This window comes from Priapulus caudatus, unplaced genomic scaffold (genome assembly GCF_000485595.1).
Source record: "Priapulus caudatus unplaced genomic scaffold, Priapulus_caudatus-5.0.1 Scaffold43, whole genome shotgun sequence".
NCBI classification, from domain to species: domain Eukaryota; kingdom Metazoa; phylum Priapulida; class Priapulimorpha; order Priapulimorphida; family Priapulidae; genus Priapulus; species Priapulus caudatus.
This window is the reverse complement of record NW_014577104.1, coordinates 284,201-299,491: the sequence shown is the minus strand read 5'-3', so window position 1 is coordinate 299,491 and position 15,291 is coordinate 284,201. Positions and strand designations below refer to the sequence as shown.

Sequence of the window (15,291 nt, the reverse complement as noted above, 5' to 3'; positions counted from 1 at the left end):
TATATAATTATAAGTAAATAAAGTAAGTAAGTTAGTTTAGTTTTTATTTTAGTTATAATAAAAATAAGTACTACTTACTTCTTACTTTCTTACTTATTACTCTTCTCTCTCTCTCTCTCTCTCTCTCTCTCTCTCTCTCTCTCTATATATATGTATATATATATATATACATACATATATATCTATAATAATTATATACGTCCAGTGCGAGTGGGTCGCGAAGTGGCTGATACTATCAATGTGCTGCTGAATTAAACTTAATTTTCTCCAAGCGAAGTCTCGCGGTTTTAATCAATCGACTTGTCTCCTGCTCAATGACATAGACTATACAACATCGATCAAGATAGTCTATCCATAGAAACTGTAAAACATATAATTGCTAAGCATGTAAATTTCTAAACAATAAAACTTAGTTACATCAATAATATTGATACGCTCTGATGACAACAATTGAAATAACAAACGGAGACTAAATACCTCTTGTCGCCGTCTAAAATGAGCGCGTAATTCACGGAGGCAGATGAGACAGGAGTTGCTGACTGACTGGACAAGGAGTAGCTGACATTTCTAGCAATTGATCGAGAACTACCTGATTATGAGCGACGTGTTTCATTCGTTTGCGCTGAGCGGCGAAATTAACAAATAAGTTACGGGAATTGTGGCGATACATGGTGACGTGTGTAACACCGGTCGCTGAACGGTGGCGGCACACGGCATGGCAAAATATTGAGAAATTAACATATTTTCAGGGTCAACGCGTTAATTTATTTCACATAATGATGAAATTAATGAGTGATATCAAGACTGCAGACAAGAATCCTGATGATGTTGGGCGGCTAAAATACAAGCCTTAACCATTTTTATTTGCGTAACAATCAGGAATCCAGTCACTATAGATGTGTGGCGCGCCAGCGAGTCTAGACGGCCACGTGACTGCGAAGTAGCCAATAAAAGTAGGTAGGCTCATAAATGCGATAGCTTCCATGGGTGTGGAGGAGCATAACACATGGTGTGCACGCGCAAACTATTTCAATCAAACGCAGCGGCACCAGCAGCAAACACGTCTAAAGGATGTTACAAGTCATGCAAAATTTATCTTGTACGGTGTATTGTACAATTTCTTACGCAAAACATTAACTCGATGAGCATTCCACGATAAATACTTGACGTACACCCCCGCACAGATAGTGGGATCGACCTACCCACATAGGTGCCGTAGTTTGGAGTCAGTGCAGAAGTGAGGTGGTATTCAACAAGTCTCATGGTTATATTGTGGATGTAATGTGAGTTTTCACTCATGGTAGGCCTATGCCAAGATTATGCAGTGGATGCATGTTTCCTTGGAATTATCGCATGCCAGGATTTCGGCGAAGGACAGCCTTAGTGAAAAGGTTATGGCGATTGAGAAAATGCGAACTAGGGGTAGAACAGGACGGCGGTGATAGCCGTGATTTCATCGCGGCAGCCGGTCACAATTGTCTGAAGCAACTCTCCGACGAACAACTTGCGACGTTGTTGGAAGCTGTGACTGGTGGTGGAACGGCAACAGACTGTGTTCATGTACCGTACGACCCCGTCGAAACCGGCAGTGGACATGTATCTCCACATGTGTTATTTTGTGAAATCTGGAGGTGGCCCGATCTTCGCGCGAACGGTGGGCTCCTCAAGCGACTGTCGACTTGTCCGGCGCCCACGACAGCGTCCGTATGTGTCAACCCGTTTCACTGGAGCCGGCTCTGCACACCAGGTAAAATGTCACATGCAGCGCTGTCGAATTAACGTTACCGTTACGTTAGAACCTACCGCCGACATGTTTGTTTGTTGAAGTTCGTTCCTAGCACGTTTCATGATCTACTCGGTACGTACATGTACGATCTGGTACAGACGGACTGTACGTACTCGCTGCACAATCCTAGTTTAGGACCCCGGCTCTCATTTTCGCAAATGTGCAAAACTAAGCCTGGTTGCTAAACTAGGATTGGGTCCATATTCGCTGACTGGCACATAATAGGTGTACATGTGTGTTAGGTAGGGTTTGTGTACGTTTGTTACTTATGTTAGTGCGTATTGTTTACATATAAACCATTGTTATTGCCGCTTCGTACGAGGAAATGTTAATGTACATGTCAGTACGGTCAGTTCCCCGCAAAAACGAGTCACGATCAGAACCAGGTAGCATGTACTATCAGTATCAGTCTATCAGTGTATCACACATAAAATATATACATTTTATAATATATACCGATGCCGGCCACTGTGCAAGTAGCTAGTATTTTAACATTAGTTTCCTAAGCACTTTACAAAAGCATCTGTTCTCGATGTGTGAACACGCTGGGGTGGTATTCCCAGTATTAGAAGACATGTACACATTGTAGGCGGGTGAGAGGAAGTGATATCCGATGTAATTTGCAGGCGCACATTTTATAGTCCAGCACTAACAACATCTACACATGTATACTAATACTAGTACATGGTTATCTGCTCAATTATATTAATACATTATGTACTAATTTTATTTTTCATCATTATGTGTGTTACAATAAACAGTCCTTGTACATGTGTATACATTGTGATACATTGGTATACTCGATGCATTTTCTAACGTATTACATATAGTAGGGGGGGGGGACACAATGTATATAATTATATACTCTGTTACATGTACGATATTCTGTTCTCCTGCTACACAAATCTAGTTGGTGAATTCCCAATACCTACAGCTGTTATTTAGTAGCTCATCTACATTTCTCATGTTTCAGAGTCGCCACCGCCTCCGTACAGGGCTAGCACCAAGGTGTTTAGCGAAGAGCTGCGGAGACGAGAAGGTATTTGTACTTTGCATCTGTCACCTATACTTTATGGGCGTACCTAGCAAATACTATCGAATGTTTGTCAACATACCAGTCAATAACGTGCTCATATCCTAGATATGAAACTGAGTTATATCGAAATGCACGGCATCATCGTGTATTTTTGCATGTGATCGGTTTGAGATTGAAATTGTATACGTGTATTTTAAAATGTTAGGAACTGTACGTGGACATTCATCTACGTATTTAGGAAATTTATTAAAGTAATGTCATTGCAGATGAGCAAGGTCGGCTATACGGGGACAGTAGTACGGAGACGTGTGACCACTATCGGTCATTCACTGGTCAGTGTGCAGGTAAGAATATTCTGAGGTGCTTTACACAAAATGCCTATCCTGACACCTCACTTTCACTCTATACTAGTATCACTGTCATTCTCGAAGGCATGTCTAAGAGAAACACTGGCCGATTCCGCCATAGGGGGAGGGTGTTTGTTTTGTGTGAGCTTGTCCTGTAAGGATGTGTTTGGCACCCATTAATATATTAGAGCCGTATGGGCATTATATACATGGATTTAACATTCACATTACATATTTGCCAAAACCTTGTTTGTGGAGGTTAAAATTTGACTTGGCAGCAGGTTTGCTTTGACGTGATAGCCACAACACTGCACTGACCATGCTCTCCCTTAGTCTAGCCACTGGGGCCAACAGCCTGTAGAAAGAAAGATATTGGCCAATCATTTCCCATGTGTCTGTCTCTCGTGGTGCTTTCAGACGCCGGTCACGTGCAGCACATTGTGTATCTGAATGCATATTTACTGTCTTGATGAATGTCAAGTAGCCATTGTGTGTACTATGTTGTTTTAGGCAACTCTATTTTTATCCCGATTGCTGAGTGTGTTACATTGTCTGGCCGCGGTCACAACAGGGGCAGGCTAGTGTTCGCCTACTCCCTCCTGTGGTGCTCCACGTCTGACTGACGTGGGTGCTTAGTAGTGGCAGAGTCCGGCGTTCTCTCTGTGGTCCGTAGAATGAATGTATAAACCACCGGCCTGCTGTCATGGTGGCTTAGCTGTACGTACATGTGATTAGTCCTAACCCACACCAAATCCACCAAAATCGTCGGTGTGGTCATTGGTCAGAGGAAACTCGGACTAATATGTGATATGCTGGATCGCTGCCAGTCTGCGCGACAGATTGACGCTGAAAGTGGCTAGAAATTTCAAGTTAGCTCTATGCCAGGTCACTCGGTTCGCTATTATTTTGCATGTTGACAACGGGCTTTATTAATGCACGTGGTGTGCTCTAGTTTGGACACTAGTCGTGCATACGCACTCACTCGTACACACACACACACGCACGCACGTACGCACGCACGCACACACACACACACGCACGCGCGTTCTTATTTATGGCTGGCCAAGTCCTGCCTCGCCCCGAAGGAAGGGATAAACAGACTTCAACATTCCAGCGAACTGTGCATTCTACTGAAAGGGATGTGTGTAACTGGTTCTGACAGCGGCAGCCCCAGCTTACGCTGCTGTGCGGCCCCGACTCCGCTGTATACGATCCCAGTGAACAGCTGAAAATTGGCCCCGAGTCCTGCGTGCGTGGCACACACACCGCCGACGTCGTTCTGTTTCCAGGCACGGTCGTGGTGGCGGGCCCGGCGTTATCGGTTGGTTGGTTCTGGAAGACGTCCGCCGGCCACGTTAGTTTCGGCAGTCATGGTCGTGGCTTGCGGGGGAGGGAGGCGAAGGCGCGTTCCCCACATCGTCGCCGACGAGTAGAAACGATGGAGAGTGAAGGCGAGGTCTGCTAAGAAAAATGGCGATCGATTGCGAATTTACATGGATTGTCGAAACTTTCGCACAGTGTTCGGCGGCGCATTCGAAAACGAAGCCGGAGAGAGAGAGCGAGAGAGAGAGAGAGAGAGAGAGAGAGAGAGAGAGAGAAGAGAGAGAGAGAGAGAGAGAGAGAGAGAGAGAGAGAGAGAGAGAGAGAGAGAGAGAGAGAGAGAGAGCGAGAGAGAGAGAGAGAGAGAGAGAGAGAGAGAGCGAGAGAGAGAGAGAGAGAGAGAGAGAGAGAGAGATATTGAGAGCGCGAGATTGGAAGTATGTACTGTAGCTACTAGCTACAGTGAACCTGTGCGAGTAATGCAGGCATTCGTAATTTGCATAGGCGTTGCGATTTGGTTCCGTCCACCTCCTCCGCACTGCTCGGCTCGAACATCTAATATTCACTGTAGTGCCACGCATAATGAAATCTTGCTTGCTGAAACCCGACTGAATCACCGAACGTCTGGAAAATTGGCATTTTTTTCGACTTTAGATTTTTTGTCGTTGTGTTTTATGCGCGTATTACATGTCCGTGGCCACATTGCGTTCGCATCAAATGGCTGACAGCGGTTCTGCCCTCGTGCCCGACCCACCCTCGAAATGCTTGCTCTGTTTCCTCCAAACAAAAAATCATGTAACGGCGGCCTAATTTTCCCCCGCTTAACTTTAATCTAATTATTGCTGCTTCTGCTTGAAATAGCATAGGCATCCATCAAAGCTAAGGATGGTTGGTATTCGATTTCTAGACGGGGCGAGTTTGTTCGAGAGATTAAAAGCTGGCACCAGAGTGTGATTGTGTTTCATAATATGCATGCGGGTAACGCTGACGGTCGGGTTCCATAGCGCCTTGCTGGCGGCTCACCCAGATCCCTCCTCGGGATCGTCGTCTGACCCAGCCAACCCAGCCAGCCTCTTGAAAAACACAGTCGTGCATCCTCTCCTCCTTCGTATCGTGGCTCCTCGTTACGTGATCCGGTGAGCACGCTTCCATCATCCATTATGCAGGGAGTTTGTTGTTGTCAGATGCTGCTACTGCTGCTGCTGCTGCCTGGATGTCGGCAGCTTGTTTGCTGTTTGCAAGAGAAGGGCGGCTTCCCTTCGGAACGATTCGATTCGCTCCTCCCGGATACGCTTGCCGCTCCCTCCGTCGGTACATCTGCCTCTTGATCGTCGGTGCTAGAGTCCTTCTGCGTCCCTTCTGCTAGAGTCAATCCGAACGGATGTTTGTCTCCTCGCAGTGAAGAGGCGTGCGTGCGTGCGTGCGTGCGTGTATGTGTTAGTGAGGGTTTTGTGTTACCCCCTCTCTTTTCAGATTTGCTTCGGCTCGTTAATTTCGTGGTTACGTGCGATTTTTGGTGGTCTCGTGATTACAACACGGTGGCGTGTTGTTTTTTAGACGGCTGTGGTTCGGTTTGGTGGCCAAGTTAGAACTCGTGTTGCTTGTAAACAGCGCTGTTTAAATATAAAGGCTGTAGTTGTATAAACACTTGAGGGGTGCGGGCGGGTTGGGTAGGTGGTGGTGGTGGTGGTTCGAGGCAAAGGGGGGGGGGTACATTTACACGGTGCTGAGCGCGTAAGTACTCGGTAGAATCTTCCACTCAGGGATTCGTCGTGTAGCGCTAGTCGGTAACTGTAACTTCTCGAGATAGCTAGTAATGGCGTGAATGCGTGCGTTGATAGCAGTTCGTAGGGATATACACACCCTATGCTGCCGCGCTGTTGACTCCCCACGCGTCACCCTTGCGTTTTCCTCTGACTAACCAGAGAACCCCGCGAGTTCGTGACCTACGTGACGTCATAGCGTACCGCTTGTTCAGTGACGTCACGATCGCGTTGCGATGGCAGCGTGACGTCGCGGCTTCTCGCAGCGAATCCGGAAAAAAATCGACGCCATCGTGCCGTTGTTTGTTTTTTTCTTCTATACACGCGCAAATGATTCGATGCGATTCTGCTACGAGAGAACGCCGAGCTTCCTGCACTGCTGCGCTGCCTGCCATCTCTGGCGGCAGTTTGGCAGCAGTGACCGCGAGCACTCGATAAATTGCTAATGCGCATCTTAAATCTCGCTCTCTCTCCCGTCTGCGTGGAGACTGACGGGAGAGAGCAGCAGATCTTCGGCTGGTGCCGGCCGACCGGCGGCGTGGATTTCGTCGTATACGCGAGCCGTTGCGCGTCTCGGCCGTTTTTTTCTTATCGGCGGGCTGTAAATAGGCAACGAGAAGGGGATTTCAGACGAATCGAGAGCAGTTACAAATTGCAATGCGGCGGCAACTATAGACCGAGCAGCGAGCGTGCGTGCGTGCGTGCTTGTTTGCGTGATGTGTGCGTGCATGCTGTGGGTCTGGGTGGCGCCGGTTGAGAGAGAGAGAGAGATGAGAGAGAGTGTGTGTGTGCGTGTGTGTGTGTGTGTGTGTGCGTGCGTGCGTGCGTGCGCGCGCGCGCGTGCGTGTGTGTGTGTGTGTGTGTGTGTGAGAGAGTGGGAGGGAGGTCTCGAGCGGGCAGATACGGTCAACTCTCTTAGTTGTCATGACAGACGTGGCTAGCTGCTAGCATCAGATACGGTCAGTTGCATGAGTTGGCATGGGAGATGTAGGTAGTATATTAGCACCAGCTAAGGTCGGCTGCATGAGTTGTCATGGCAGGCGTAGCTAGCTGCCTGCATTACATACGGTCAGCAGCGGCATTGACCCATAGCACGGGTTTTCAAAGGCACAGATACACACACGTATACACATACAGAGACACGAACGAGCCGAGAGTCTGCGTACCCGGCGTGCAGTGCTGGTAAGTTAGTGGTGGTGGTTGGTGCGATCATGCGAAGCGCGCCGTGCCCCACTGCGCACATCCATCCATCCATCCATCCGTGCTCGCCTCATTAAAAATTCAGCTACAGCTTGCATTTATCGTAAAATCATTGAGACTATATGAGGGACCTGTCGCCAGCGTAGTGCACCTTTTATTTGCCGAGAGAAGTAGGGACAGCCAGAGCAAACAGCCCCTGACCCACCGGCGACTAATGGCTCTATAAAAAGCGGCGCCATTTTAGGTTGCCGGCTTGAGCGCGAGCGGGCGTGAGCCGATGTTTAACGTGGCGGGTACGGCTTTTAGCGGCCGAATCTTCTCCTCGCGAAATCGTAAAACGAGCGTGGCGAGTGTTTGTAAAGTAAATACTGTAAAACGCGAACAATGAATTATTGGCTCGGTTCACATGTGCCAGCCGGCCAGTCCCCCGTCTTCGTGTGTGCGCGCGAGCTAGACTTGGCGCTATCGCACTCACTTCACGTGCGCGTGCGTGCTCGCCGAGGCGCCGTCTGCGCGCGTGAGCGAGAGACTGCGCGTATACATAAATTTATTAATATTATTACATTACGTACCGTGCGATGAGAGCGTTCGCTCTGCATTCCGTTCCTCATCCATTAAATATAATAGGATTTCTGTGCGATAGGTGGATGTGAGTGGGTCCATTCGCTATCTACGTGATGCGCGATTGGTTAAACAGGGAGCTCTGCAATCATTGCGCCCCTTGCTATTAAGCGCACATAGGGGAACTCTATAGCTTTGATGTGTCGAGGACGTAACGTTAATAATATCGGGAGTATATGTATATATGTACTATTATCTAGGGAATATATTAGAATAGGAACCTCCTCTATTCATGTGCTCCCGATAATATAGTGATATGTACAAAAAAAAACACCTTGCAACGACTAGGTCTCAGCTAGACGCACTCCAGAGTGTGTGTGAGTGTCCGGTGTAGAGTTGCGTTCTAAGGCATGGCACTCCTGTGAAACAGGAACTTGGGGTGGTGGAAAAGAACCGCTCGTACTGAGTAATGTGAGTGTGAGACGAGACCCTGGCCGCACAACCGCCTGTAGCAAATCCCTGGCTCTCTAGCGAATGAGCCAGTCTCCAGTTCTACAGCAGAGCCTCCCATAAATATTTATATTTACCAAGGAAATTTATTTTTATTCCCGTTTTTTTTGCGGTACGGAGTTTGAGGCAGAAGTCGGCAGATTTTTTTTCCGGTTGGAAAGGCAAGTTCTGTACAGTATGCACGCTGCGTTAACTTTCGACCTACCTGTCTGGCACTGGTTTTTAACGTGTGCTCTAGCTATTAAATCGGACACGCACGCCTGTGATATAAGTGCGTAGTATACCTAGTGCAACGGAACGTATCGCGTATCGTGGGACTGGCGCATAAAGAAAGATAGGAGGCAGTGGCGATGTGTTCGCAGCATGCGGGCAGCAACAATTCCTAGCTCATCCTTTAGTGGCCTAAAAAAATTTGGATTACCTGTCGCGTGAGCGGCCTGCGTGGTGCGAGTATATAAGTGGAGCGGTGAGTGAAGAAGAAGAGCGAGAAAGGAGAAGGAGACGACGATGACGATGACGACGACGCCGACGACGACGACGACGACGACGACGGCGGCGGCGACGACGACGAAGAGGAAGATATGGAGGCGCAGCATTTTTTTCCCACCGCTAGACGGGGGCCAACCTGCTTTCACGACACCACACCTGCGGTGTTGGCAGGCCGCCGCGAAGACAATACCCGCTCCCGTCGGCAGTCTATCGTGTGAGGGGCGCGGGGTCTCCGTGCTCCGTATACGAAGGGGGAAGTAGTGATGTACGCGTACAGATTCGCCCCGCAGTCGCACACGCCGTGTACAGCGCCGAAGATCTTTGCATTGAGAAGCAGGTTGCCTCGCCCGGGCTCCTGGATCAGATTACTGAGGCTCCCGACGCTCCCGCGTCCCCGACGCACCAAAACATTGGGCGCGGACGTAGTAAACAAGCGGCAGGCCGGCCGGGCCGTTTCTAAGTGGATGTCGCGGCATGTGGGCCGAGCGAGCGCGCTCCTGCTGTATGTACGTACGCGCAGAGCGAGAAGCAGTCCGTGTGCAGTGGGTCCGCCGACTCGGCCGTAGCGGATTGCGGCGCCGTCCCTAACGCTGCCGCCGCCTCCTCACATCTGCCGGGGCTGAGCAGCGAGGCTGTGGGCTGCTGACCGCCGCCGCCACCACCGCTACGGATGTGATCGCGGTTAGAGTCTCACGAGCAGAGCTGCCGCATCTTCCTCCTCCTGCTGTTGCTTCTTCTTCTTCTCCTCCTCCTCCTCCGCCACCTTCGCCTTAAATTATTATTCTTCCTCTTCCTTTTCCCCCTTTCCCTCCTTCTCCCTTTCCTCCTCCTCTTCCTCCTCCTTCAACTCCTCTGCCTCCCCTTCTCTCCCACTCACTCCTCTCCACCTCCTCTCCATGGCGTGGCTATCGTACTGTACTCTGATGGCCGATCCTTGTTTCCACCTGTGAAGGAGACGTTCCGTGGCGGTGGCGAGCACGTCGCGAACGTAAAAGGATGTGGGCGTGAAGAGAGGGCCGCAGGTAAAGCGGTTTTTTGGTGGGGCGTGAGAGAGGGCCCGGTAAACAGTCTGCATTGCATGCACAGGATGTGGGACTTGTGGGTTGGTCAGCACGGGATGGGTGGGGGAGGGTGGTGGAAGCACCGCGTGTGCTGCTACTGTTGTTCAGGTGTTAAACGTATTCCATGTTGGAATGTACGTCGTGTGCGCCTGTATGCACGTTCACGCACGTGCACACACGGGACGCACGCCCTCACCTACGCGCGCGTTCGGTCAACACATACATGTACGCGCACGCATGCACCACAGTACACCACACGAGTACCGCAACAGCGCACGCGCACTATGGATACATGTACACCTCCACCACCCACACATGTACACCACAACGCACACAGATGTGCACCCCTCCCCCCTCACACATGTGTACACCCCTCCTCCACACACGTGTACACCCTTCCCCCACACAGACGTCTACACCCCTCCCACACACACGTGTACACCCCTCCCCCACACACACGTGTACACCCCTCCCCCACACTCGGTGTATCAAGCACTCCCTTCCCCATAAACCAAAAACACATGATCGTCTACACCCCTCCCCACACACGTGCGTCTACACCGACCTCCCCCACTAGCACACGTGTACACCCTCCCCCCACACACGGTATAGCACGCCTCCCCCCACATCGTGTACAACCCCTCCACCACAACGTGTACACCTCCTCCCCCACACACGTTACACGCCCTCCCACACACAGGTCACGTTGCAAACTCTCCCCCACAACACGTGTACACGCCCTCGCCCACACACACGTTTACACCCGGCCCCCACACACACACACGTGTCCCCTCCCGGCCACACAGCACGGGTCTACACCCCTCCCCGCCACACACCACGTGTGCACATCCCTCCTCACAATAAAGCACACGTGGTCACCCCCTTCCTCCCACACACAGCGTGTACAGCCCCTCCCCCACACACACGTGACACCCTTCCCCCCACACACAACGTTGTAGCTACCCTCCCCCACACACACCGTGTAACCCTCCCCCACACACGCGTGATGACCCCTTCTGCCACAACACGCAGTCTACACCACCTCCCACACACACACTGTACACCCCTACCCCAAGCACCGTTACAACAGCTCCCTCCCCACACACACGTGTACACCCCCTCCCCCCACAGCACACGTGTACACGCCTCCCCCCAAACAACACTGTGCAACCCCTCCGCTCCCACAACATCACGTCGCACCCGTACCCCACGCACACGTGTACACCGTCGCCACTACCACACATGCACATACTCGCACGCACATGTATGCGGCACCCCGCGACGACTGCCTAAGTACCCTATGCCCGCGCCCCCCTCGCCGCGCCGTCACGCGCCCACGCGCTCAGCCGAGGCCGAAACCCCCCCCAGGCCGCGCACCGACACACATCCGCGTCATCCGCGCTGCAGACCCCGACACTGCATCCTCCACACTATCGAAAGACCTCTATTTGGCTCTGGACGTGAAAAGAAACTTGATTGAGTTAGTACCAGGCTCAGGGCCGATTCGCTAATAAATTAGTGGGGGCATGCTCATCGTGGTTGATCGCGCAGCCGACAATGTGCGTGGGACGGCGGCGGGAATTGTTCGTACCTTCGCCGAGAAATGCGTTCGCAGTCAAGGTTGGCGTGAAAGCATCGAGGTGGCGAGAGAAACGCCATGCGGGCATCGTGTTGCTGCTGCTGTTGTTGTTGTTGCTGCTGCTGTTTTTTTCTGTTCGCGTGCTGGCTGCTAGCACTGGGGCTGCTTGCTGCTGCTGCCTGCTGCTCTGGCTACTGCTGCTGATGTTACTGACTACTACTACTACCTGACTGTGGCTGCTGCTGCTGCTCTGCTGCTGCTGCTGCTGCTGCTGCGTGGCTGCTGCTTGGCTGCTGCTACTGCTGCTGGCTGTTACTCAATACTACTTGCTGCTCTAACTGCTGGTGGCTGGTGGTGCTTGTGCTGCTGGGCTGTTGCTGTTTGAATCGTTTGCATGGAAGTGTATGTGAACAAGTTCGGCTGGTGGCGTTGCGTACACGTGCGCTGCGACTCCGCCACTGTACAGTAAATCATGTAAGAACTGGTCGCGTTATGCGTGCGGTGTGGCTTGCCCCCACAGCCCCATACCCGCACCTCGCCTCTGCCAATCGCTCACCGCCGATGGGAAGTACGTCGCATCAACTTTGGTCACTTGATTATCCCGTTCTGTAGAAAACACAAGGGGTTCTTGACGTTTTGACTGATGATATCGCGGCGCGAGTGTTTTCTAACAGATTGGTAAGGGAGATCGCGTGGTCGCGTGTGTTAGAGAGAAGAGAGAGAGACGAGAGAGAGCTGAGAGAGAGAAGACGAGAGAGAGGAGAAAAAGAGAGAGAGGAGAGAGAAAAAGAGAGAGAGAGAGAGAGAGAGAGAGCATCCGGCTTCGTGATAACGGGGGTGATAGTTCATAGATTGGGATGGTGGTGTTAGGACAACGTATATTATGAAATACCCATTGGGCCATTGAGGTATAACATGCCGCAGTACAAGGTTACCGTCATGGCACCTACATGTTATTTACATGTCTACATGTTATTTAGCTCGCCACAAAGCAAGCTGCTCCCAATATTTCCTCGCCTTCATTCGTAAACGCTGAACTGTACGGATCTATTTCGCTCTGGCGTGCGTCGGTCATCCCCCAGCCGCCACGTCGGCGACAGCGCGAATGTCTGCTGCGTGACGTGTGCGTCTCGCGTCTGCGTCGCGCTGTGCCGATACCTGGATACTGCCGCCGGTACTGATGCGGAGATGCGGGTGAGCTCCCAGCCTCCACTTCCCCCCACTACCACCTACCCGCGGGAAAACCGCAACGGGTTCGCACGGAGGCGGCGGCCGCGGTGGGTGTTATCACGCGCGCACCTCCACTCACACCCCAGCAGCAGCACAGATATCAGTGCTTTTTCACTGTTTACCTAGGCGGCTATAAAAGAGCCATTTGGTGACGGAGTATTTCCGTGCGGCGCGTAGATGCGCGCGCGGGCAGGGTATAAACCAGTCGCGTTACAGCTGCTGGCGCCACGATCACTTTTATGCCAGAGGGGCTCCGGAGGATGAGCGCGCGCGCGCGAACGCAGCCGGCGCACATGTGCGATACAGATGCATTTCGAATGCAAGAGTTATATTAGCGGCGGAACTCTGTCTCGGCCGCCGTCGCCTCCGCGCTCTCCGTTTAGTGTTTGTTATCGTTCATGTCGGATTACAGGAGATGGCTATCTCGCAAACGAATGTAATCAGAATTTGGCGGATAGCGTTGAGCCGGTCCGTGAAGGTGACGGAGGGGGAGGGGGGTGCGTCGCGTCCGTGCCGCATTGACCCCGACTCTGGAGTCTGTGGCCTCTCCCGTCGAGCCCCGCTACGCGCCCCCACAGCGTGTGAGGTGGGCGAGTGACGCAGCCACTGCCGACGCCAATGTAATAAATTCGTGGTTTAACTATTCAACAGTATAAATTCCGTATAATTAATATTTAATTTTGGGAGGGAAAAAAATTGGGCGAACACAAACCGCTGCTCCACAGCGCTGAAACCGTTTTGGAGGCCTTTAGCCGTGTAGCGCTCTCCCTGGCGTTCCGTTTTTGCAATAATGCCCAGTTTTTGCTTTTTCCAACTCCCAAAGCCGCGCAGTCTGCAGATTTATTGACGTTTGTGTGGCGACTGCGTGCAATTGTGATGTAATGTCTCCTGGCTACTACTACTGCTTTCGATCGTGCCCTGGTGAATTGCGCTGCTGCTGGTGGGAGGATGGCGTGGGAGGGGCGAGTATCAGACAAGGAATATCAACCATCAGGTAGTGTGTTCCGCGTATAGACCGACTCCGTACGGCGTTGAGAAATCAACCCGGATCGCAACCAGGGACTCCAGGAATCGGGTCGGGTCCTCTATCGGGAAAACAGCCCTCCCGCTCTCGGCGGGGACATAACTGAATTAAAGCGGCGCGGTGCAGGAGTGCTGGTGGCAGTGGAGCCGCCGCCACTGATGCCGTGGATGGATCGTACGCGTATTATTAATAAATGAGTCCGGCGTCGCCGTACAAAGCCCGCACTTGACTGACTTGAGACAGAGTTAGGCCTCGGCGCGATCGCCGATGCCAAATTGTCTCGCGGTGCTCGGCCGCGGCCGTGCCGAGCGCGCCGCAATTACTCTCAAATCGAATCAATGCCCAGCTGTTAAGCAATGATAAAGCTATCAAAAGTGACTTTCGGGCAGGCGCAGATAGTAGTTAGACGTAGATATGTTGATTCCGGCGTCGCCGCCGAGAAATTGCCGCTCGGCGCTACCGAGACAATTATGGCAGATTGAATTGGGGAGTCGGATTGTGTGTGCGTGTGTGTGCGTGTGTGGCAGCGTAAGACCGTGACTATTTCCACTCATCCGTCTCTATCTCGCAGGGCCGTGCGGGCGAGTCGGATCCGACAGGGTGAGAGGGAGGAGAGGAGAAGATGGAATAACGTGACGACGAACAATGGCGCGTTTATACGGGGCGTAACGGACCAATCGCCGGTTCGCGTCGCTTGCACGAGCGGCCGGTTCGCGCAAGAGAGAAGTTCGGCGAGGCTGACTTTGGCATCTTCGCTTCATGTTCAAATGAGTGACGCGGGAGAGAGGCAGTAGCCTGAATTCGTCTCGTCCCCCTTCGCCCATTCTCCTTCAGCCGGGACGCATTCGCCAGCCTACCACCATGGGTGGCCTCTCAGTCCATGCTTGACATTAAAACACTACGTGGCTCTTGCTCGCGTGGACGTGGGATGCGCGTAAAGACGGCGCCTCAGGGGTCGAATAGAGGGTGCGCTGTTTTTTATGTGCCCGCCGAGAGTTAAAATTAATCAAGTAAGCTAGTAAATTAACGAGTGGTGCGCTTCGGAGGGCTTTTCGGCGGCGGTGGCTTTTCATAGGTCGCGCTCGGTGCGCGGATCTATTATGCCCTTGACGCCGTGGAAAGCAGCAGAGCAAGCGCTTATCGGGGAATGTTTTATGGTACCTCTTGTTATCACCGACCTCGCCGTGGACGTATTTATTAAATCGCGAGGCGGTGCCCACACAACACATGTTTAGAGAACGTTATTGCCTTTGCCATAATATTTGCGCAATGTTGTGTGAGCAGCAGGGATGTTTGTGACACGTGTTGTGCAGTCGCCGTAGTTGTGTCTGTACTAGGATGTTTGGCGGACATTCCACGCGCCAGGGAGGGGGCGAACGCACCGG

At 51.8% G+C, this 15,291-nt stretch overlaps 1 protein-coding gene across 1 annotated transcript in view; it reads left to right on the top strand.

Annotated features, from left to right (window-relative positions):
- The first annotated feature begins 990 nt into the window (after nt 1–990).
- Nucleotides 991–15,291, top strand: part of LOC106820680 (mothers against decapentaplegic homolog 6-like) — a 26,428-nt gene continuing 12,127 nt past the window's right edge. Inside the window, exons 1-3 of the mRNA XM_014825182.1 lie at nt 991–1,747; nt 2,760–2,825; nt 3,089–3,166. Of these exons, the coding sequence (XP_014680668.1) occupies nt 1,309–1,747; nt 2,760–2,825; nt 3,089–3,166 (583 nt within the window). The 5' untranslated portion in view covers nt 991–1,308. The remainder of the gene's footprint in view (nt 1,748–2,759; nt 2,826–3,088; nt 3,167–15,291) is intronic.